General features: G+C 42.0%; 2 protein-coding genes across 4 annotated transcripts; one reads left to right on the top strand and one right to left on the bottom strand.

Moving 5' to 3' along the window:
* Window positions 1-971: 971 nt before the first annotated feature.
* On the bottom strand, window positions 972-14939 carry top3a (DNA topoisomerase III alpha). 3 transcript variants are annotated; one of them, XM_058654349.1, is made up of 20 exons: window positions 14204-14939; window positions 13754-13813; window positions 13585-13658; window positions 13422-13497; window positions 13175-13283; window positions 12951-13094; window positions 12572-12742; window positions 12369-12469; window positions 10765-10839; window positions 10508-10590; window positions 9932-10142; window positions 9488-9673; window positions 9096-9225; window positions 8889-9002; window positions 8312-8477; window positions 8006-8152; window positions 7085-7207; window positions 4529-5265; window positions 3370-3578; window positions 972-1033 (listed from the first exon to the last, which is right to left on the bottom strand). In XM_058654349.1, exons 1-19 carry the CDS (start codon window positions 14441-14443, stop codon window positions 3415-3417), a joined length of 3111 nt encoding a protein of 1036 aa, XP_058510332.1. In that variant the 5' UTR covers window positions 14444-14939; the 3' UTR covers window positions 972-1033; window positions 3370-3414. The 3 variants fall into 3 exon arrangements, with proteins under 3 accessions (XP_058510332.1, XP_058510331.1, XP_058510330.1); XM_058654348.1 differs by lacking the exon at window positions 972-1033 and adding an exon at window positions 2492-2780; XM_058654347.1 differs by lacking the exon at window positions 972-1033 and having other exon boundaries at window positions 2492-3578.
* Window positions 14940-15161: 222 nt separating this feature from the next.
* smcr8a (Smith-Magenis syndrome chromosome region, candidate 8a) lies at window positions 15162-22097 on the top strand. Its single transcript, XM_058654350.1, has 3 exons — window positions 15162-16500; window positions 17695-19452; window positions 19630-22097. Exons 1-3 carry the CDS (start codon window positions 15899-15901, stop codon window positions 20087-20089), a joined length of 2820 nt encoding a protein of 939 aa, XP_058510333.1. The 5' UTR covers window positions 15162-15898; the 3' UTR covers window positions 20090-22097.
* Window positions 22098-22634: the final 537 nt, after the last annotated feature.

The following is a 22634-nucleotide window of genomic DNA, read 5'->3' as shown; positions in this document are numbered from 1 at the left end:
GATTTGTATTTACGTTTTTTTTTTTTACAGTCATAGTTTTAATAGATTCTACATTTTTATCTGTCCGATATCCGATCTAGGGATTCCCATCCCGAGTAGAAACTTCCTGAACTTTGCTGCAGGCTTTGTATATTCCCCAGCCCCCCCCCAAAAAACCCATGACGCATCTGGACATTAGATCCCATAAAGTGTCCAAAAATCCCCTCAAATCTCCAGTTTTTAGTGCGGTCCGGTAACTTTAACTTGTTTCGTGACCTCACGATGAAGCCATTGGGTAATTCTCTCCATGAATCCGTACACTAAATGTAATGTAAATGTAAGTGTGTTATCTCAGGATTGAAAAGTGCTGTATAAACGACATGTATACTGTAAATGTGGTAGTGTGAGCCTGCATGTGAAGTTATAATGCTCCTTTAATCATTGTCAGAGTCTTGTCGGCTGCTACTGTGAGTCATGGTGTTTACTGGAGAGTTCAGTGACCTCACTGTACTCCGTTTATCCAGATAAATAACCCGACAGGAAATACATTTCACAGCGGTGTCCGTGGCTCCACTGAGACAAGAGGTGGTTTAATCTGAAAGTGTGCGTACGCGTCGAGAGCCTGCGGGGAGCAGGTATTTACCGTATTCTCGTGCGAAATCTACTACGCTTTTCTCGTAAGCGGAGAGGCTATATCCGCGATTCAGAAAAAGAAACACGGCAGTCACGTGACGCGCTTGTCTGCCTGGATACTCGCGTGGTGGTGGTGGTGGAGTTGAGGAGCCGAGGACACAGCGGTGAAAACAACACTCCCACCCGCCCACGTGCTATGAGTCACACATGACTCACCAAACGTGCCAGTAAGAACATCAGCGCTGCTTCTCTGGAATATCACACACACACACACACACATAAACACACAGGGGGAGGGTGGTAACCTGCTGCAGCCTCATACCGGGAATCCACGCGTTTCTGGTTTATTTCCATTTGTCCTTTATATCCACGGGGCTCGCACCTCATTTATGTCTGCAGTGAAGTGACAGGAGCAGCATTTCTGGGAAGAAACAGCCATTGAGATAATAATCCCACATGTGAAACCCAAAGCTGTGCAGCACGAACTTTGCCCGCGAGCTAGCAAGCACCGATATCTGATAACTTTTATGATCTTTGCACAGAGGAGCGTTGATATGTGATAGCGTTTATGATTCGTGCACAGCGGACAGCTGTCAAGCATTAAGTGATCTGCATTGTGTGGTGATCAGCAGAGGTGAAAGGGGCACTGAAATATTCTATTCATGTAAAGGTACCACTATTTTTGATTTACTTGAGTACAAGTAAAAGTACTGGTCTAAAAAAAGTACTCAAGTTAAAGTAAAAAAGTAGCTTGTTTAAAATTTACTCAGAGTTAAAGTTACTTTTTTATAACAAACTTCTTTCTTGTGTCATGCAAAAAGGTCAAGGAGACACAACTCTTACATGAATTGTTTTAAGTTAAATGCAAACCTTTACAAATTAAAGTGCTGGCAAAATAAAATAGGTAAACACATAATGTATCAGTCAACATGGGTCAAAGGTCACAAATGTTTTTTCTCACTTTCTCACTCATTAATGGACCTTAATTAGTACCAATTCACTTGTCCTCGTCGTTTATCCATCCACATTGTTCACCTGTCCTCGTCGTTAACCCGTTCATCGTTCACCTGTCCTCATCATTCTAGCAACAGAATCTATTTAAATATTTTTTCAGAATAAAAGCTCTGAATGTTTATTTTTTTGTTTAGACAAACAAATTATTTAAGATCAGATTTGTTAAAATCATGATCAGATACTGATGCTGGCGAGCCACTTTTTCACCAATTGCTGACCACTGGTTTAGGTCATTAGTCTAGTGGTTCACTTGGGTTTGTCCACCACCACCACTGCGAATGTTTAATGAATATTTTCTATTACTTTGTTAAACTTTTATCAGCTCTAGAACATTGTGCTTGTCAACATTTGTGACTTAGATGAAGAGCAGATGCTATTTTATGACACATTCATGCAGAAATTCCTCCGGTTTTTCCTCACCACTGAAACTAATAACTGATACAGTAACAAACAATAACACAATATTCACACTGTGCATTTACTATTTAACCGTTTATCTAATGCTGCCTGGACTGTATGCTTACTTTTCTGAATTTAAGAACTTTTCTAGCTTCAGCAAAGGTTTTATATTTGCTCATTACTCCTTATGTTTATCCAGTACAGCAGGCAAAAATGTGCTCAGCTAAATAGATTTAGAACCCCCACTACCAAATAAGCATAGTTGCCTCAGTGACTATAAAATTAATCCAGATGTTATGTTATCTGCAAAATTAGTATTTGTAGAATCAGCATTTCTCATTGTGCAGGACAGTATACATTTGGTCAAAGTGCAAGAGTCAAAATGAAACTAAAACCAAAACCAGTTGAACCAAGATACAAAAAAATTAAAGAGCTGAGACAGAAACCAAAGTTTGAAACAACAAACTCAGCCATGACTGTAAAGGTGTAAACCATGGAGGTTGACCTCATTAAAGTTTATTATACATCAATATTAAAATTAACAATGATAAAACATACAAACAACTGCTGAAACCAACCAGTTTTGTGTCTGTGCACTTGTCAAATTTACAGTATTAAAAACAAACATCAGTGTTTATTCCAACAGCTCCTCCACAAATCCAGCAATGCACATAGAACTGATTAAAACCCACACATTTAAAGACAGCAAATCTCCTGTGAGCGAATCATGTTCCTCCTTCTGATCTCAGTCAGGACTGTGAATAGAGAAACGGGAATAACTCAGACACGGGAGCAAAGGCCAGTTGAGCACATTTCTCATCAGCTGCGAAGCACTTTCAGGTTACTGAAGGTACAAATGCTCACACATTTTAAAACCTGTTCAGTTTTTCTCCTCTGACACAATGAAAACACGGAAAGACGACCAGAGTTTAAAGCTTATTGCATGCATCCGTTTGTGTTGGCTGCATTAAGATTTAAAAGGAAATGTTTAAGATTTTGAAAAAAATATTGGGTGCATATTACAAAATAGATCTGTGAGTTATTTGTTTTATCTATAATTCTGTTTCTGTACAAATTAAAGTTGTTTCATTATAGGACTTTAGAGGCACAGACGTTACAGAGATAGTTCAGGACACATAAACTCAGCTCTGGCGTCACCATGTGCTCAGCCAGTCACCTGGTTGCACCTGGTTGTTTGTTTGGTCTAGTTCTCGAAACCTTTATTGTTCCCACTGAAAAGCGTGTTTAATCCAGTTTCATGTAAAGGAGGTACCAAGAATCAGACATTGCATATTTAAAAAAAACAAACAAAACTGATTTGTCATAAATTTAAATGACATTCACCTCTAGAGCAGCTTCACAGTTTGCATCTTCACCCCAGTGCTGCTGTCACCGCTGCGGACAGGTGACACGAGTGTGTCCAGGCATGTGGCAGATGCCGCAGGTACGGGCTTTCTTAGCAGCTGGAGGTTTGTTAGGGGCGGACCCTCCCGTTGTCTTTCTCCCCCTCTTCCCTTCGTCTCTGCCGCCATTAAAGCCTCCACCAAAACCACCTGACAGGAGGGAAGAGAGGTCAAACAAAGTACAACACAGTGTGAGGTGACTAGAGGATGTTGCACTCAGAACACAAAGGTTCTGTTCTGTGAACACCAGGACTGACAGCTGATAAAGTGAATGCTTCAAGGCCTCAGTGGGAGTGCTCAGAGTCGTGACAGATGTTTTTTTTCATATAAAGTCGTCCGTCTCTCTCTCTCCTGTTTGATCTGTATGTTCATCTTCACGTTTACTTATATTAACACATTTTTTTAAAGGCTCCAAGTCCTGACAGCCTTTAATAAATAAGCCTATCTGTAGCCCTCTCTCGCGAAATTTAAATAAAAAAGACTAAACATTTTGTTAGACTGGTGTACCTGTCACTATATTTATTTCTGTGCATTTGTGGTGGACAAAAAATAAGAAAACATACAAGTGAAGACAACATCAGACACAAGAAAACATCTTAATTCTAACCAAAGGGTGTAGGTTAAAGCTAGAGCTTATTTACACCTACTTCTCTTCCCTTAAGAAATCCTTTTTTTTAAATTTCTGAATTTCTGCCACTTGGGGTCTTTCAGTAAAATCAATAACAAAAAACCTTGTTTGATGACATCAGGAAACAGCGTGGCATCATGCGAATTGTTGTCTTGTCTCATTTGGTTCACCTGTGTGTTTGCAATTAATGGGGCGAGCTTTAACGGGTGGAACAGGCAGCAAAATAGCAACGGCTTCCTCACTCTGAAATTCCATAGGGGGTCTGCCCTGCCAGTTACAGCAGAGATGGTAAAGAAAACGTCACTGAAAGGTGACTAAAATGAAAGTTTCCTTAAATAGAAATAGGGATTTTTTTTGGATTTAAAATTTTGAAAAATGTTAAGTATGCTGCTCATTGTTTTAATACATAAATATTATATCTTTCAGTGGACTGATGAGAGAGAGAGAGAGATAGAGAGAGAGAGAGACTTGCCTGGTGGAGGTACATTCTCATCAGCCCATTGGAAGAAGCCACACTGCTGTTCTCTCGGTTTCCCACAGGTGTGGAATATCCGGCCCTTGTTTGGACCATCCTTCTGCACCGTGCGTGTCACTGCTGTCTCATTACAGTTACACATCGTCTGTCCAGCATGTCCTCCATCACCCCCTTCTGGCCCCTGACCGCCTCCAAATGTGTTGCTGAACCCCAGTGAAGGCCTTGGAGTCTGCACAGGCGCGGGCAGTGGACGTGGAAGCCCTTGACTCTGTGGTGCTCCGGGTTGATTTGGTTGATCCGCCCACAGGAAGAAGTTGCAGCTCCCTGCGTTGCACTTGTAGAACTGACGCCCCTGATTAGGACCGTCTTTTCGCACAGTGAGGAGAAGTGCGTCCTGACCACAGTTGCACACAATAGCATCACTGTTGGGGTCAACACTTCTCTGGCCTCCGCCTGGGGGAGATCGAGGCTGAGGATTCCAGGAGGGGACAGGTGGAAGGGACGGTCGAGGATTGGATCGTGGTCTGGGCTGCTCTTGCCGGCGGGGCCTCGGTGCTGGTGGCCGAGGGTCACCTCTTCCTCCACCTCCTCCCATTCCACCCCCTCCTCCTCCTGCTCTGAGATATTTCAGGTCCAGCACCTCTCGGAGCGTCTCGTCACAACCTCCAATGCAGCCAACAAATTCTAAAGACATCATTGGAGGGAGGCTGCCCCTGCGGAACTTAAAGTTCAACCTGAAGAACGTAGGACAAACAGAAGAGTGATGTTAAAGGTCAGATACGGAGTTCCCTTTTGTTTGATGAATCTGAGTCAGCATTAGCTGCTAACATGGCTGACTAATGCATACCAGTGTGAACAGAGCAGGACTAGGTGCATGAACGTATGTGAAACCAAACATGAAGAAACTCAGTTCTAGAAAACTGTTAAAACAGCTAAGATGATATAAAGAAACAGAACAGGAGTAACATTAGGTCAGCTGTCCATTAACATTCAGTTTATGTATAATACAAAATATAATATAAAAATAATGAATACATCACTAATATGAAAAGTAAGTTGGGATAATATCGCAAGTTGCCATGGCAACCTGCACAAAAGCAGCAGTAAGCAACAGTTTATTACTGCCCATACTGAATTTTCATCTGACAAGTGATACTGCTTTGAAGTAAGTGCTGCAGCTCAACTTTGAGCTCTGTACTAGTTTGGTAGCTATGGCAACGGATGCTGGTACGCAGCACATTGGCGAGTGTGCCCTATATTTGGACTGAGCCGAGGCACGTGCTCAAGGGGTTAACGCCCACTGGTGTAAACAAGAATTTTGACGAGTTTCTTGCTCTGACGAAGTGGCTTCATCTGTGGTGGAGAGTTGGACACCGATGGTAAACAGTTTGTTGACTCTCTCTGAGCTCCCACATACACTCAGTAACACAACAAGTGTAATCTGTGTGTTCATGGGAAAAAAACACTTGGCGCTGACACGACCACCAAAAACAAGTAAAGTTACTGTGGGTCTGAATTGTGCTGGGGGGAAAGTGATACTGAACCAAAGGAATAAAAGGGAATCTTTAATATCTGCTGTACATTGTAAAGTAAATCCAACCCTGTAAGTAATAATTATATTTATTGGGTTAATATCACTATCTGGAAATGAAATATGCTGGCTGTATGTATATAATGTAATTCCATAGTTGAGTTTAAACTTTCTCAAGAGGTTCCAGAACAAGCATATTGTACTCTTACTCTTACTATTCATCACATTGCTGCACCTTCATACAGCTAGGATACTCGTAAGAGACATTTAAGACTATGGCATGATGAATGTGTTGGATAAAAGCTGAGATATCGACAGTTATTCAAATTTATCAAGATGGTGACAGAAAAATGTCCCAACAAAACATTGGGTAGAAACACTGGAGTGTCGGACTAACTGACCAGCAATACAATCCCCTCAAGTAACTCAAGTAAAGTGTAGTGTTGCAGTACTTGAGTACTGCTTGAGACTGATCTCAGTTTTGGACACATTTTAGGAATCAGGACGTTAAATTAAGACAGGTTGAGGCCACAACTGATAGATTTAAATGAATCTTTGTGATGAGATGGAACACTTGCAAATGCAATGAATATAGTAAGTCACCCTTAGTTAGAGTTTGTTTTTGTCACAGATGCCAGCTGTTACCCCGCCCTGTCACCTTCACAGGGAGTAAATTTAGGTTGCTGTGGATGACACCACAAGGAGAATCTGTGGAGATGTTGCCAAATTGCTATAAAGTATGCTTTTGTAAACCACAGACAAAGAATAGCAAGGAAACAACACACCACAACACTGCCTCATCACACAGCAGATAGTGGAGATCATTTAATGCAGGTACAAGGCTGCTTTGCCTGACCATAAACAATGCTTATTTTAAGTTAAAATACCATAGTATATATTATGTATGTATAGTGCACTGGTCATGGTCTTGACTCAGTCTTGCCCTCCCTTGGTTTTAGTTAGTGTGGTCTGGACAAAATCTCTTGTGGATTTAGTGTGAGATGTTATAAACAAAAACTTACATGTGAACAGGATGTGGCTGACAGGTGGGACAAATGCTGTCATCCCTGCTGACCTCCAGCACTGTGTCAGGGAACCACACTGCCGTCTTACAGGCTGGGAAACCCGAGCAGGACAGGTACTTACTGCAGGAGGACAGAGACAGTGGAGAGGATGGAGAAAGTGGTGAAAAAATTAAATTAATACAAATATTATAATGAGAAACTGTTCTGTCCTATTTACTGAGAACATTCCAAGGCAGACTATTAAACTGCTAATCCTATCAGTCATGTTAACCCTGGGTTGACATCATGTCAGTTCAAAATAGAGGACTGCATTGGGATTGGGCAAATCTTAGGGGAATGGGCGAGACAGAGATTGCTGTGGAATGGAGTCCACGGGTTGAATTGAGAAGATTCAAGCAGGAAAAGGCAAGTCTGACATATGGAGAGACTTTTAGTGCAGTGATTCCGCTGTCAGTCTGACAGCAGCACCACACGCTGGGAAATAAAAAGTATCAGTGCCATTCGCGCATGAAGCTGACAACATACAGTCGCCCAACCTTCTGTAATGAGCATTTAAATGACTTGAAGACTTGTTCTATTCTTTCAACAAGATTGGATACACTAAATATAAACTGCTTAGATGAATTGTCTTGTCGCATCTTAATCTACAGACTGAAAAGAACATCTTTGTTTCTCACAGATCTGTCCAAATATCACACAGCAATCATTTGAAATATGTTCCTTGAATGAAAATGAGAATAATGATGAAAAAAATGACCATTCCCTCTGATATCACAAATCATATCACAATCGCAATCTCTGTCAAATAATCTATATACTGTATATCTGTGACACTGATGAAAAATAAATGTTTTGAAAATTGGTTTAGTACAGAACAACAAACATCTACACTCAGAGACACTACATATCTCTTCTCACCTGTTAACCTCCCTCTTCTTCTTCAGCACCATGTCCCGACCACAGTGTGGACATTTCCTGACCGGCAGTGGGATCTCCATGTCCAGCTGCTCTTCTTCAGTGATCTCATGAGCGGCACCCAAATATGTTGACAGCGCTTCGTCTAACCTGAGGCAACAACAGTACGTGATTTCTTTCCAGCAGCATGCAAATGTAACACATCAGGTATGACATGTGAGTTGTTGTAAAATTTGGAGTGGTGTGATTGTGGTCATTTGTGTTCAGATAGTACATTACAAATCAAAATATGCATATGGTGCAACTTACTTCTTTGCCTTCTTGGCAGACTCGATGAAGACAGCTTTGTATTTCTGGATGTGGTGAAGCAACACGCTCCGTTTGTCCTTCCTGCCCTCAGACACCAGCTTCAGGTCTGCCTCAAATTCAGAACGTAGGTTTGGTTTGGACATCTCATAACCCATGGAGTTGTAACCTGAACGAACAAACAAACACACACACACACACTCTTTCATTGTAGTTCTCACATGTATAAATGACAAACAGTGAGACTGTAGATTGCACAAAAGAAACAGAGGACTCATCCCTTCCTTTCCAAAGTGGGTTGAGGAACTAAGGTGGAGTTGCCTGTCAGGTGATGCAGCGTTCATTGATACAGATGCTTGTACAGATATATAGATGCATAAAAAATGATGCCGTTTTGTCTGTCTGGTGTTTGTTAGTTTCGGGTGTTGTAGAAAGACAAGACTACTGTACAAGACGGCAGCTTTTGATAAAGCACGACCGTTGCCTAAAGCATGCATAAAAGGCTTGTTGTGATGCAGGAAAACAATTTTTTTTTATTTTGAAAGTTAGTTTGTATTTGCGTGAGTATATGCATACATACCCTCCACCAGCCCCATTCCAAGCTCTCCAGGGAGAAATCTCTGGTCCGCCGTCAAGCCGACATACATGCGACTCTTGATCGTCTCAATGTGCTCCGCGTGAGTCGCATCTGTGCCTGTAACATTAACATGATGGTGCAAGCTGGCTACGTGTTCATAGAGTAACACACAAATGTTCTCTGTGTGCATATGTGTGTGTGTGTTTATACCAATGCCGTGCTTCTCCATCAGTGATATGAGATCAGCTTCAGTGAGCAGCTGAGGAGGACTCGTCTGTCCATCCACCATCTCGATGGCAGAAGGCTGAAACTGGGAGCCGTGTTCATACACCGGAATCACCTAGAACGTTCAATAAGATGATTTTAAAGAGGGACCAACACACACACAAATTTGAACTTCCATTCATTTGAATAATCTAAACAAAGCGGCGTCCCTAACCTTTACCAAAACCAGTCAGTTGACTGAGCCACAATTCAAATCTTAGCCCTAAACTTTACCAGTTCCTCAGGAATTAGGTTCTGCCTCATTAGGACCTCCTGAAAAGTCTGGTTAATGCTACGCTATGCTGAAGAGATAACAAATACAAGTGCACACACACTACCTTGGTACTCCATCTGTCATATGGGTAAACATCCAGATAGTTCCTTGCAATGATCATAAGTCCTGAGGCGGAGAACTTCTCCTGAGCAATGTCTATGTCCACCACCGTCTCCTGCCCCAAAGCATCCTGGGATACGCAGGCCAGGAAGTGCCTAACAATGAACTCATAAACACGTCCTTCATTTCCCTTGGACGCAGAAGAGAGAGAAAAACAGAGCCAATGTTACTGCATGTGAGCGCACGGTGAAACTCTTTGTGCTACTAGAATGGTACTTGTATCTTACGTTAATACTTTTAATTTACTTTTAAAAATTAACAGCTTAAATATAAACATAACATTTTTATATTTGTTAATATCACACAAAAATTAACAGCTTAAATATAAACATAACATTTTTATATTTGTTAATATCACACAAACTGAGCTTAAGGTTGGTGTACATACCTGCAGTGTGCTGCTGTACTTTGTGGGGTGTATGGGGGGATGGGCTTGGTCAGACTTCTTGCCCTGTCGTGGGTTGGGGCCCCCAGGCTGATCGAGCACCCGCTGTGCAAACGTCCCCCAGACTGGGCTGTGAGTCTGCTGCTCCACCAGAGGGCCGAGAGCCAGGTTTGCAGGGAAAATGTTTGTCTCAGTGCGGGGGTAGCTGATGAACCTGGAAAAAAAAAAAGAAAAAAAAAGTTGTCTTTCACACCAAGAAACTAAAAGGAGCATGAATGACAATGCTGGTAACCTCATCTTCGAACACATGAACTGCCAGATGGTGCCTTCTCATGTACAGAGCTAGGAACTGCTTTACATCACACTGATGTAAAAATACCTTTGACCGTTTCACTAACATCATAAAGCTGTTAGTGAAGCCACTGGCTTCCAGGTAGATTTCTGATTCAAACAAGTTTAAATGAAAGACAGGACATTTACATAGAATATGGTTGGACCAAGACAACACTTTCCTATTCAGACGGCAGAATGTATGTATGTATGTACATTACTGAAAATGCGGCTTGTTTTAACACTCACCCTTGAGTATAGAGTTTTTCTGCAATTTTCATAGTCTCTTTGGCACTTATTCTTAGCTTCCGAGATGCCAGTTTCTCCATTTCCTATTGGAAAGATAAAGACAGAGGACTGTACATAGTGGGATAAAGCAGGGACCGAGGACAATGAAGCTGATATGCACAATTTTTGTCTCGTGCTTCAAAAAAACAAAAAAACAACTACATATACCTTATATGCAGCACATGCATGTGCATGGCCACCTGACTTTGTATTCTTACCACAGTGTCCAAAGGCAGCGGTCTCCACTTGCTCTTGGGTTTGCTGGTTACTGAGGTGACTGTTGCTATGGGATCCTGGAAATGAGTAAAATGATTTTCCTGTGTGTAGCTTTTTGCACAAGGCTTTTATCTCATTTTATTCAGGCATGTTGACAACACATTTGAATTTAAATTTACAGCAGTGTCCTGCTGAGGTAACAGCTGCAGGGCGAAGAGCGGTTACGTGTGTGTGTGTGTGTGTGTGTGTGTGTGTGTGTGTGCTTCCATCATTGAGAAGAGACACAAACTAGTCCACATGGGGGCGCATAACGTGAATGATGCTTGGTTTTGCATTACACTAAATAACTGAATTAATTTGTATAATCAGAAAAAAACAAATCGGCGTTGTCGAGATGAAAGCCCACTCCTGCGTTGCTCTTGCCTTTGCTATTTTTGCATGAATACATTTTGTAACTGTTATGCAAGAGCAAAAGTTTGTCCAGTTCTCTTTACTTCAACATTTTTGTGCATTTTTACCTTCCTTTTATGAAAATGAAAACTAAACAACTAAATAAAAGTAATCACAGGAGAGAAAAGGGTACAAGAGTTAACTAACACTAAATGGTCTTCAACTAATGGATGCAAACTGGCCTTTTAAATGTTAATAGGAATTGTTATAGTAACACAGATATACAATCGATTCTAAAACTATGTCAATTTTTTAATTAAAACCATATTGCACCTTTGAAACTCAGTTAATTGATATTTTGGTTTGAAGGAAGAAAACTAAAACAAACAAGGAGCCAAAAAAGATGATAAAGAACAACAGAAAGGTATCTGCAGAGCTGAGTCATGAGTTCCGGTTTCACATTACATAGTCACTTGATCCACTGAAATTATAAAGATATCTAAGCTGTAATATATAATTTGGTGACTTTGCGGGACTGAAGTCACACAATCAAACCTGCATGTTTTTGGCCTGTGGAAGTACCCAGAGAAAACCCACGCACACACGGGCAGAACATGTAAACTCCATGCAGAAAGGCCCTTGTTCCGGGGGATTAATGAAGTGTTCTGATTCTGATCTGCAACACAGGATTTTTCTTCTCATCTTACTTTTTACATAGAGTTAGAATAAGGCATTTTATTCTATGTTTTTATAGTTTTTAAGATGATGTTATATGTTATCTCTCACTGGGGGTGAGATAACGATTATAATAATCTGACCTCAAAATGTATGATGGGTTTATTTGATAGTTAATTTTTGTCTACTGTTATTCTGTGGGGCAGTCTGCTCTGTGTGAATCCAAGGGGCAAGTTTAGTGCAGGACACCAGGTAGCTGTACATGCCCCTGAAATTTGACAGAACCACAGCACATTAAAACATTAAACCTGGAGGAAGGAGACATTAAAAGGGCAGCATAGAAATGTATGAGAAACAATGACTACAGTCACAGACATGAATTTGTACCAAAATAAGTGACATGACAAAGTCAATAACATATTATATTAGTGGAGAGTATGTGTGTTTCTCATGTGTGTCTTACAAACAGCACTCTAGGAACTTACTAAGAACTTCAGGCCAAACATCAGCGTGAATCATATAAAGACAACCACCCACATACCTCCATGCAGATCTGGTAGAGCACCAGGCAGGCCGTGTGGTTGAAGAGACGGTTTCTTTTCCAGCTAAACTCTACATTTTCCTCTTCGACCTCATGCAGCACTGACACACACACAAAAAAAAAATCTGTTCAAAACCTGAACCCTTGTTTCTGTATCAGATCAAATGTGCATGTCTCTGTATTAATCAATGTTAAATTCCTACCCTTTATCTTATAGAAAGTCTCAGGTATAAAGGCCTGGATGGCTTTGAAACGCTCCACCACAAATCCCAGAGTAGGAAACTGACAGCTGCCATACGAGATCAGCTGATTGGCCAGAGCCTCTGGAAAGATCTTCTGCAGGCGAAGTGTCTGGAATCGAGTGAAGGATGCACCTGCAAAAGATGAACACAGGACAAGGATGGGATCATATTGACCAAAGCAGTGAACACATTTCCAGATACACTACACAACTAGTGTTTCATCAGTAAGGTAACATTTAACCAAGGTTGTCAATCAGACTCAAAAAAGTGATAATTCTGTATGAACGATTGTCTGTTGAGCCCATATTTTGCCCATGTTGCATGAAGAGTGCCACCATACCTATCCGCAGGTCAAGCTCCTGACGTGCATCAACAGCATCACTGATGTTAACATCTGGCTCAGTCAGAGTTTCACAAGCTCTCCGAATGGAATTGGGGGTAATTTCAGAAAACTTAGCCCGGAAAACTTGTAAATTGGGTTTTACTAAGAAACACACACAATTATCAGGAGTTAGTTGTGGGCAAATGTACAAAAACCTCCACTTTACAGAAACATAATTGTACCTGCTTTGCAGACATTTATGACTTCAAAACCAATGTTCTCTCCTTCTCTGTCACAATCAGTCCAGATGACTAAAGCTTGGCACTGCCTTGCCTCTTTCTCTAGTGTCCGCTACAGAGACAGCAAGGGGTAGAGAAATAAAGAGGGAGGGAAAAGGAAAGAGGGTTTAATATATATTTAAAAATCCTGATCCTACAAAGGCCACATGTTAATTTAAATACAAAGTAAAGATTCCTGGAATTACCCTACCTTGATTTGTACCATGTTATCCGGACAATACTTCTCCACCTCAGCATCAAATAGCAGTACAGGATTGCAACTGTGCCTTAGAGAATAATACATACATACATCAGTTGTTTTAACAATATAATACAATTGAAAATAAAAAATACAAAGTCAAATTTTAAATTACCATTTTTGGAAAGCTGCTTCAAATTCCAGGGCTAGTAAATGACCTGAAACCGATGTCATTGTTACTTTGACATCCTAGAGCAGAAGAGACAAAATAAATTAGTGTATAAAAGAATATAGATACACAAGTCCATGTGTTCATATTTAAATATTTCTCTGTTGTCACTTACCTGACCAAAGAGGTGATAGTCATACTCATAGAGTTTGTTAAACTTTGACAGTCCTTCCCTCTGAAATGAAGAAATAAAAATAAAAATAATGTGACTCTAGAAAACCCAGTTAAATAGTAATAGCTTCAAAACAAGTTTCATCTTGGTTTACATCAATTATTTTGTTTACTTATAGTATTATATGTAATAATAATTGGATTATGTTGTGCTACGAGTCAATAGTAGTTTTAGTGTCTTGTATCTTGAAAATGCACAATAACAATGAGCCTAACTGAACCCTGAACAGTGCCATCAACTGATTTGGGGCTATAGCTAAATGTTATTTCCACTTCTGACTCATCTGTTGATTGATTATGATTAGAGACCGTGTCCAGAACAAGTTAATTATGTGTCAGCATATGTATGTTAAGATGTGTTTGTACTTAAGATGTACAGATGAGACAGACTGACCCTAATGGCTCTGCCGCTGGACATGATCTCTGAGATGCCTTTCGCTGCATCGTTCTTCTCGGCTACGCAGAGCACCCGCCTGATCTGAGCCCGGCTCCGGATCATGTCCGCCTGCTGTGGTGTGTCAGTGAGTGTCAGAGAGCTGCTGCTCTGTGCTGCACAGAGACACCTCCGCTGGACCCCGAGAAGCTGTAGTCCCGGTCGAAGCAAGGATCTTCCGAGGGAATGCACTATTTGCATGCCGGGCCGCTCTCAGGTGAAGCAGCCGGACCTCCGGACAGCCCCGCTACTGCTCCTGCTGTTAGCATGTTAGCTGAGGCAGACTGCTAAAGCCATGGTTTTCGCTTGCAAGAAACTTTTGACAAGAGCCAAAAAAGTATCAGCACCGTGCCCAGCTTTACTCTTGATAAAATGACACCTGATATTTAACAAAAAACCCATCAAGAAAGTCAAGTCAACACTTAACCTGCATCAAATCAGACGTCTACGCCGACACTCCACGCTAGTGTTTACAAACGTCGCGCGCCCGCCTGTCAAATACTGCCGTATGCAAGGCCGTAATGCTGTCGTAAAATGTTAGACTAGGAATACGGCAACAAACTAAGCTCAAACAAGTTTATATAAAAATAAATCCAACAACAAACAATATAACCTTCACGCGCTGTGTTCTGTGTGTCTTTGTTTGTAACGATCATGTTAAAAAGGATCTTACGCATTTGCTGTCGAAATTCCAGCATAAAAATCACACCCCCTCAATAACAATAATAATTATTATAATAGCAAAAATAATAGATAAAATAAAAATACAACGCCCACTGGTGTGGGACAGACAGAATTACCGTTCTAAATTAAATAAGTTCAAAGAAAACATAGAATAAATACAAAATAGATAATAAATATAGATATATAGATATAGATATAAAATAGACAGAATTGGAGACATAATGTCCACTTAAACTTTAATGTAGTGACTGTAAGGTGCGCTCTTTCTGATCTAAAAACCTTATTACATAGAGTATTGCAAGTCACCATAGAAAAACCCCGTGTAGTTTCTGTTTAAGGGTGGACTTTCTGCAGATGGGAGGAGAAATGGTCACCTGACATGACTGTAACCAGCTGGGTAAATATGGCGTCTGTTACTGGATGTGAAAATTACTACACGCAGCGCTTTTGTGTTTAAACGGTGTCGGTGTCGCACCAGGAGCCCGCATTTTACCCCAGAAATCGGTAATGCGATAGAGACGACGCATGAAGACGCGCAGGTCAGACGAAGAAAGCCGCTTCACCGAAGCTGTTCTGTGTGTTTTTTACTCGGCACAGCATGAATGGTCTGATGTCTGCCCGGACCCTGTGATTGGCGCAAAAATAATAGTACCCGACTAGTATGTATTTCGTTGACTTAACAACCATCCTGCAATTGGGACTGGCTACTACTGGGACCACGGGTAAATACTGCGTCTTCTCTGCGTTGGACGCTTTTTTTTAAGTTTATATAAATCCCTTTTATAGACCGTCTCCATCTCTGGGCTACTGGAATCATATGCTTTAACCTCACTTACTCAGCCACTATCTGGACAATGTGAGAGCAGAAAGATAACTCTGCTGCATGTGGCTGTGCTCTAACAACTCGGTTATGACTGTAAGCAGCACTGAACTCTGTGCTGTGTTTCTCATGCCTTTCTCAACAACACCACTATGATAGGATCGCCTGACGTGGTGGCTTTCACTAAAGAGGATGAATTTGGCCAGACAAGTCCTGACCCCTGGGGTCTCCCAGAGGAGTTCTCCATCCCTCTCTATCCTCCGGCTGACTCCAACCCCTGGGCCAAAACCTCCTTTGCCAAGTTCACCAAAGACTTCATCCTCATCTCGGAGTTCTCTGAGCAGGTGGGCCCTCAGCCGCTCCTCACCATCCCAGATGACCCCAAAGTGTGCGGCACATTCGATCTTAACTACTTCTCTCTGCGTATCATGTCAGTGGACTACCAGGCGTCCTTTGTCGGACATCCACCTGGCAGTGGCTACCCAAGACTCAGCTTTGTGGAGGACTCAAGAGTGGTGCTGGGCGACTCCAAGGAGGGGGCATTTGCCTATGTCCACCACCTCACACTTTACGACCTGGAGGCAAGGGGCTTCGTGCGACCTTTCTGCATGGCGTATATTTCGGCAGATGAGAGGAAAATAATGCTGCAATTTCAGGAGATGTCACTCCGTTTCTCGCAGGCCTCTGAGTGTCTTAAGGCTGGTAACAGAAGAGCCTTTGCCAAGGAACTTCAGAGGAAGCTCCAGGACCTGGAGTAAGATGTTCTCTATGATCTTTTAACTTGCTGTGGCACATGGTGTTCAAATCAGTGTTCACCTAATCTGTTTCTTTGCTGAGTTATGTATGTCAACAGGGAACAGAGTAATCAGTGAGAAGTTTTAACAGCAAAACCGGTTTTATCAGTTTGATGGCCCTGCAGCAAAAACCTGCGGTTAGATTCGTTAGATAGCCATCACTTCCATGTTTACAGATTTCTGCACATTTTACCATGTATCATATCAATGTAACTTAGTCAAGTTAACAGTAAATACTATGCAGAGCAGCTTTAAACAAACATGCACAATGTGAGTAAAATGATAAAGGTTTTCAACTGAATTTTACCAAATAATTATCAACATCGTAACCCAGGGCCTACCTTACTGCATATTGTTCTTTTGTGGTGCAAAGTCCATGTGGAAATGAAACAAGGTGTGATCAGTTAATAAACTTAATTAGGAGAATTTGCTTTGTGGCATTCAGTAATTAAAGATGTAATATTTTTGTTTGTACAATAGTCAAATTGGGCTATTCCAAACAGTTCCATGTACCTGCATCAAGGAGTCATAGCTTATTTATTTCTGTTTTTTCACAGGCGTACAATGTCACATTCAGTGTGCAGGAATGTCAAGAGATGGCTCATGTCATTATTTTTTTCAAATCCACTATAATGCTAACATGCATACAGTGACGGTGCGGGTCAGCGGGTATATTGTGAGCTATTTGCACTTTATCATTTTAGTATGTGTAAATGTTGCTCTTTTTATCGAGTCATTGCAAAAATATTGTGATATGACCTGGTATTGATGCTTAGAGAAAAGTCTAAGGGTTACCAATGTTAACAGAGACTTAAATATTTCACTCTGATTAATATTTCACTCTGAAAACAATATGTGAACTGAGAGGAAAACTTAAATGAGGTGTCGCTGAAGTTTAGCATTCATCCAGAATTTTTTGGCCATCCATAAAGTAAACCAACACAGCAATCGACTCTTGTTGTGTCTCTATATATGCGACTGGAGTGATAAAAACATTACTGCCTGGGGAACCCCAAATCTAATTTTACAGTTTATGATGTCCCTTGCCACATGTTTTCAGTGTTTCTCGTATTGTGGTTTATCCATTACTTTGAGGAAGAAGTCTCCTAATGTGAAACTTTATTACCTTTTATTCCTGTTTTTCTCTCCCACAGGTACACTCACTCTGTGCTGCAGAGAGAGGAGGGCCTGCAGAGAGAGGCAGGGCCTCAGTCCATGTACTCTGCTCATGTTGTAGAGAAGGCCAATGAGCTGGCCAATGTGGAAAAGAGCATCTATGAACACAGAGACCTGCTGAGACAGATCAGCTCGTACTATTGCTACCCACGCAGAGATCCTCACGCTGTCACATGCCAGAGGTGTATGACTGAGTGCTTGAGTGAGTGCGAGGCGCTGTTGGACAAATATGCCAAGCTTGCCAACCCCTTCAGTTACACGGCCAAAGGAAGGAAGAGGGAAGATGGGCAGGGTGAGAGTGATGGTGAAGGAGGTGAGGAGGATGAAGAGGGTATTAAACGCAGGTCATCTTACACGCCCCAGCTGATCAAAGCCAAGTCTGCCAAGTGTTTCGACAAGCGATTGAAGACCCTCCAAGAGCTGTGTGATGACACTTTCTATGAGGCCACCATGGAGCTCCTGAAGGAGACAGAGAGGAGTTTCCGGGGTGACCTGTGTTACCTTCACACACGCCGCCTGGACAAGGCTTTACGCAAGAAACAGAGAGTTACCAACTTCCTGTTTGAGGAGGACCTCGGTGATGATGTGGAGGATGATGGAGGGATATTACAACCGTTCTGTGCTGTCAACCATGCTGTAGAAAACTATACACTCTTAAACCCACCTCCGATTGTACTAGGACCAGAACCTCTAAAGCTACTGAAGCCTCCAGATTCTATAGACCCAATCTCTGAGACCAGCAATACACTGGAGAGTGAGCTTGGGGAAAATCATTTGGAATCCTCCCTCTCAAACCAGACTCTGGAAACCCAGGAGAGCTCAGAGGAGACCAAGGGGAGCTTTAGCAGTGATAAGAGTGGGATGGGTCCAGCAGAGAAGCAACAAAGTCTTGGTAGTGTGAGGTCTGAACCTCCTGATTTTGACTTGACCCCTGACCCTGACCAGATTACTGACTTGGAGAGAGAGAGCAGCAGCGAAGATATGGAAACCACTGCAGGGGAGGATGAGGGTGACAACGGGGGTGACCAGACACCTCTGTCTTTCCTGGAAGTGGCGTCTGAGCTAGAGGGCAATTCGGAGGATGACGGTGAAAGATTTAGTGTTACGACATGTGAAATACAGTCTGACTTGTTGGTTCCAATTGACTCGGCATGTTGTTTGGCTCAAGAGGGTTTCCTTTATGAGGCATCTGCTCCAGAGGCAGATCCTCTTCAGGGTCATAGTTCCTGCAGTCAATCCTCTCAAACCCTGGTGGTCAACCAGGAACCCCAGTCCCTTCTTCCCCTCCAGGATGATTACTTTGTGGGTTCTCCATGCACACAAAAAACAGTAGCTGGTCTGGAGCTGCCCATTGGACATTTTGGAGATGCAGTGTCCCGAAATTCATTTGAAGATGGGTCAGACTGCAACATGAGTGCTTCTACAGGGTCTGATCGTGCTGCCTCACCTCTCGGTTATGGGGGGATGGTGACCTTGCGTCACAGGAAAAAAGCTGGCCAAGGAGCTCTGAGGTTTGTGCGACAGTACCCCTTTGCCATGCAAGCTCTGTGGTGCCTGTTGAGTGGCAGAACCCTGGTGGTGCTTGGGGCAGATGAGGGGAGGGTCCGTCGGTTGGTTGCTGCTCTGGCCCTCTTTGTTCCTGGCCCTGGGAAATGTGGAGAGAGGGTTCAAGCCTGGCTGTGCTGCCCATTTACCCTTACTGACCTGCAGAGGTGGAAACTCATTGGATTGCAAAGGTATGTCTTATGTCTTTATTGCAGTATTTTAGATTCAGAGAGGACACCTGTGCTTCGTAATTTCACACACTAGTTTCTTTACTGACTGTTTTTACTGGCTGTTGAGCTCAGGTGACCCTTTTCCTCTTCATAGATTCTACCTGACAAATGTGGTATGTGTTTTTCTGCCTCACACAGAATGGCGTCTCCTGTGGGGTCCAGCATGCTTTACTCCCTGTCCCGCTACAGTCGATACATCTCCATCCTTGATGCTGACCAAAAGACCTTGCGCTGCCCCGCGTATCGTGGCCAACTGCTTGCCAACTTAGCCGATCACCGCACCTTCATTCGCCGTGGCTCCACCTACTTCCTTCACACACAGAGCACCCTCTGTCACCTGGCCGCCAAGGCCTTCCTCTTTACTTTCACCCACCACCTCCACCTGCCTGTCAGCTCCACAGAGGGTCCTGAAGTTGTGGAGGGCAGACGGCGCTGCTTCCTGCAGGAGCAGCTGGGGCTGGGTGAGGAGGACAGCCAGATACTGCTCTACCTCAGCCAGCTTATCACTCAGCGGTACCTACAGGCTGCCACTGGGAGCAGTGAAGCAGCACCGTGTTTTAGTTTTAAATACACCACCAGCGTTTTATACAAAATCTAATATTCTTCTGAGAGGAGGATTTATTGTTTTAGCTGAAATTATCTGTGACCCTTTGGTTTTGAGTGGACCACAGGTGATTGTATCAAGGTCTTAAGTAGTTTTAGTTTCAGAAAAATCTGCTCTGGTTATTATTTTTCTGCCTTGCTGTCTTTTTCTCGTATCTTACTTTTTCCTTAGGTAAGAAAGAACAAACTGTGAATGTCAGAGAGTGGTTTACTTTGGTTCAGAGGTATGTTGACACACACAAGCGCGAGCAGACGGAGATCTGCTCTACCGTTTGTCCTTTGGGCCATTTGTCTATTTTTCCTCTTCTGTGTTACTTGCACTGGCCTTTTTGTGTGTGTGTGTGTGTGTTTGTGTGGGTGTGTATGTGTGTGTGTGGTGCTGGTCTGACCTCCACCAGCTCACTAATAGGTTAAATCACAGCTCTGTGTCAGTCCCCACCATCCACTGAGCAGATTGTAAGCGTTGATGTAATATCAGCTATATGTAAACATGTTTTTCATGATTACTGTAACATTTTCTGCCCATGGTGAGCAGATGTCTCTGAATCTGTCCATGTCACCTTATTAGCACCATGCAGGCTTGTTACAGCTGGTTTGTGACATGCCTCTCTACATACTTCCAAAAAACATGCAAAGGCCAACATTTTTTTTAAAGCCAATTTGTGTTTCACTCGGCCACACTTTCAGTTTTCAGTTTCATAAAATAGTTTTTACACATGTTCCTGAAGTGGTTGAGTCTTCTGGTTGTTGTTTTTTAAAGTATAGTCCCAATGTTAGATTTTAAAGGTGTAGAGTTGACTTGTGAAAGCATGGAGTAAACATTCCCAGACTCTGCTTTCAGTTTGTGATGCATGAGGACGTGTATTCGGTGTGTGAATTAGATCCAGTTGGCTATTATGTGATGTTGCATGTCCGGAGACATCATGTCATTGCACACATAAATGTTACTCACACGATTAGGACCATTTTAAAGCTACTTAACCTAAATGTATTGCATTTCACTGTTGTCTTAAAGTTGTGCGAGAGTGTTGTGGTGTCAGCATGAGACTGTCCTGTGCCAGGGTGAATTACTGTATTGGTATTTCTGTTTTTGTTGTATTTGAAAGAACGGTGAAGATGCTGAACAGTTTGAAGAGTTGTTGCAGGGAATGATACGGATGTGTTTGTGTAGATTTTATGAATTTCTTGTGCCATCAAACACAAAACTCTGACGTTTGACACTTCATTCCCGCATCACTCATTGCTAGTAATCCGCTAGCAAAACTCAACAGCTCTATTATTTATTGCTTCAGGACAAACTTGGGATTATGATCATCATGCTGAGAACACCCAGACTTTTTGTCTGGAGTATGTGGAGTAAATGAAAAAGTAGTAAATCTTTAAAGTTTTGTCACGTCGGCCATTAAAATCACAGCAGAAAAGTGTCTTTGATAGTATTTTAGATTTTCCTGCTCATAAATCTGTGGTGTCAGTGATGGAGCTTTGGTTATGTGTCTCGGTTGGTGACTGTGCTTGTGATTGCATGGTTAGAGTTTTAATGTGAAAGGTCAAACAATGGCTGCTGTCCCTCCTGCTATGAACAAAAAATGAAGGCATATGCTTTTAATTACCATCAACTGTACTATTTAAACATTCCACCCAATGTTTGGTGCACTGAGTTCTTTAATTTTTTTTGTTATTTTCATTTTAATTGCTTGAATAACATTTGTTTCTGTTCAGATGTTATAAATCTTTTTTTAGCTTTTGTCCCTCTAATGCAAAAAGGTGAATGTAATCTGAAAAAGCCATACCACAGTGTGCTTAACGCGTTGTCACTAAGTGTCTGTATGTTGCCATATCATATCATATCTTTTTGTATCTAATCATGCGAGGGCAGTGTATTTACTTCAGTCCTGTATGACTGTGCTGTTGCCAGTTATTTTACTAAAACGCGTCGTGAATGTCTTGATTCTTTTATGTAATGTTCAACATAGTCATTGACTTCATTAAATTATTTGAATCTACTTTCTTTGTGTGTCAGTGCCTAGTTCACACAGGAGACGGGTGATTGTTGCTAAATCTTAGTGTGAGATGCTGAAGGAACAGATCGTTATACATCAGATTCTCGACTGACTCTTCCCTGTGTGACTTGCTTCAGCGATGACGGATGTGCAAACATTTGAGGTGTCATGAATAATAAATGCAAATCTACCGTGAACATGTCTTAATTGCTCTGCTCGAGCAGCAGGAAGAAAAGTGATGGATTAAAAAGAAAGTGGCTGTGAATGAATCATTTACAGAGTAGATTATTCCAGAGAGTTTGTGTCATAGCTCAGTGGCAGAGCGAGTTGTCTTTCAACTTGAAGGTTGTGGGTTCGATTCCCGGCTCCACTAGTCTACATGCCGATGTGTCCTTGGGCAAGACACTTAATCCCATGTTGCTCCTGACGACTGTGTGCGAGTGGGTATGAAAGATGAGTGATATAAAAAGATGTGCTGTATGTGAATGGCAAAACTCGAGACTAGAAAAGTGGCAGGTAATTAAACAGATGATTATATGT

The sequence above is a fragment of the Solea solea genome, chromosome 16 (assembly GCF_958295425.1).
Source record: "Solea solea chromosome 16, fSolSol10.1, whole genome shotgun sequence".
NCBI classification, from domain to species: Eukaryota; Metazoa; Chordata; class Actinopteri; order Pleuronectiformes; family Soleidae; genus Solea; species Solea solea.
This window is presented reverse-complemented; position numbering and strand designations above follow the sequence as displayed.

Bases quoted from the DNA above. Each gene is read 5' to 3' on its own strand.
- smcr8a (XM_058654350.1), top strand. From the start codon at position 15,899: ATGATAGGATCGCCTGACGTGGTGGCTTTCACTAAAGAGGATGAATTT. The intron at 16,501-17,694 runs GTAAGATGTTCT...TCTCTCCCACAG, and splicing joins AGGAAGCTCCAGGACCTGGA to GTACACTCACTCTGTGCTGC. The intron at 19,453-19,629 runs GTATGTCTTATG...TGCCTCACACAG, and splicing joins AAACTCATTGGATTGCAAAG to AATGGCGTCTCCTGTGGGGT.
- top3a (XM_058654349.1), bottom strand. From the start codon at position 14,443: ATGCAAATAGTGCATTCCCTCGGAAGATCCTTGCTTCGACCGGGACTA. The intron at 10,143-10,507 runs GTGAGTGTTAAA...TTTTTTTTCCAG, and splicing joins GAAAAACTCTATACTCAAGG to GTTCATCAGCTACCCCCGCA. The intron at 7,208-8,005 runs GTGAGAAGAGAT...GTCCTCCTGCAG, and splicing joins AAGAAGAGGGAGGTTAACAG to TAAGTACCTGTCCTGCTCGG.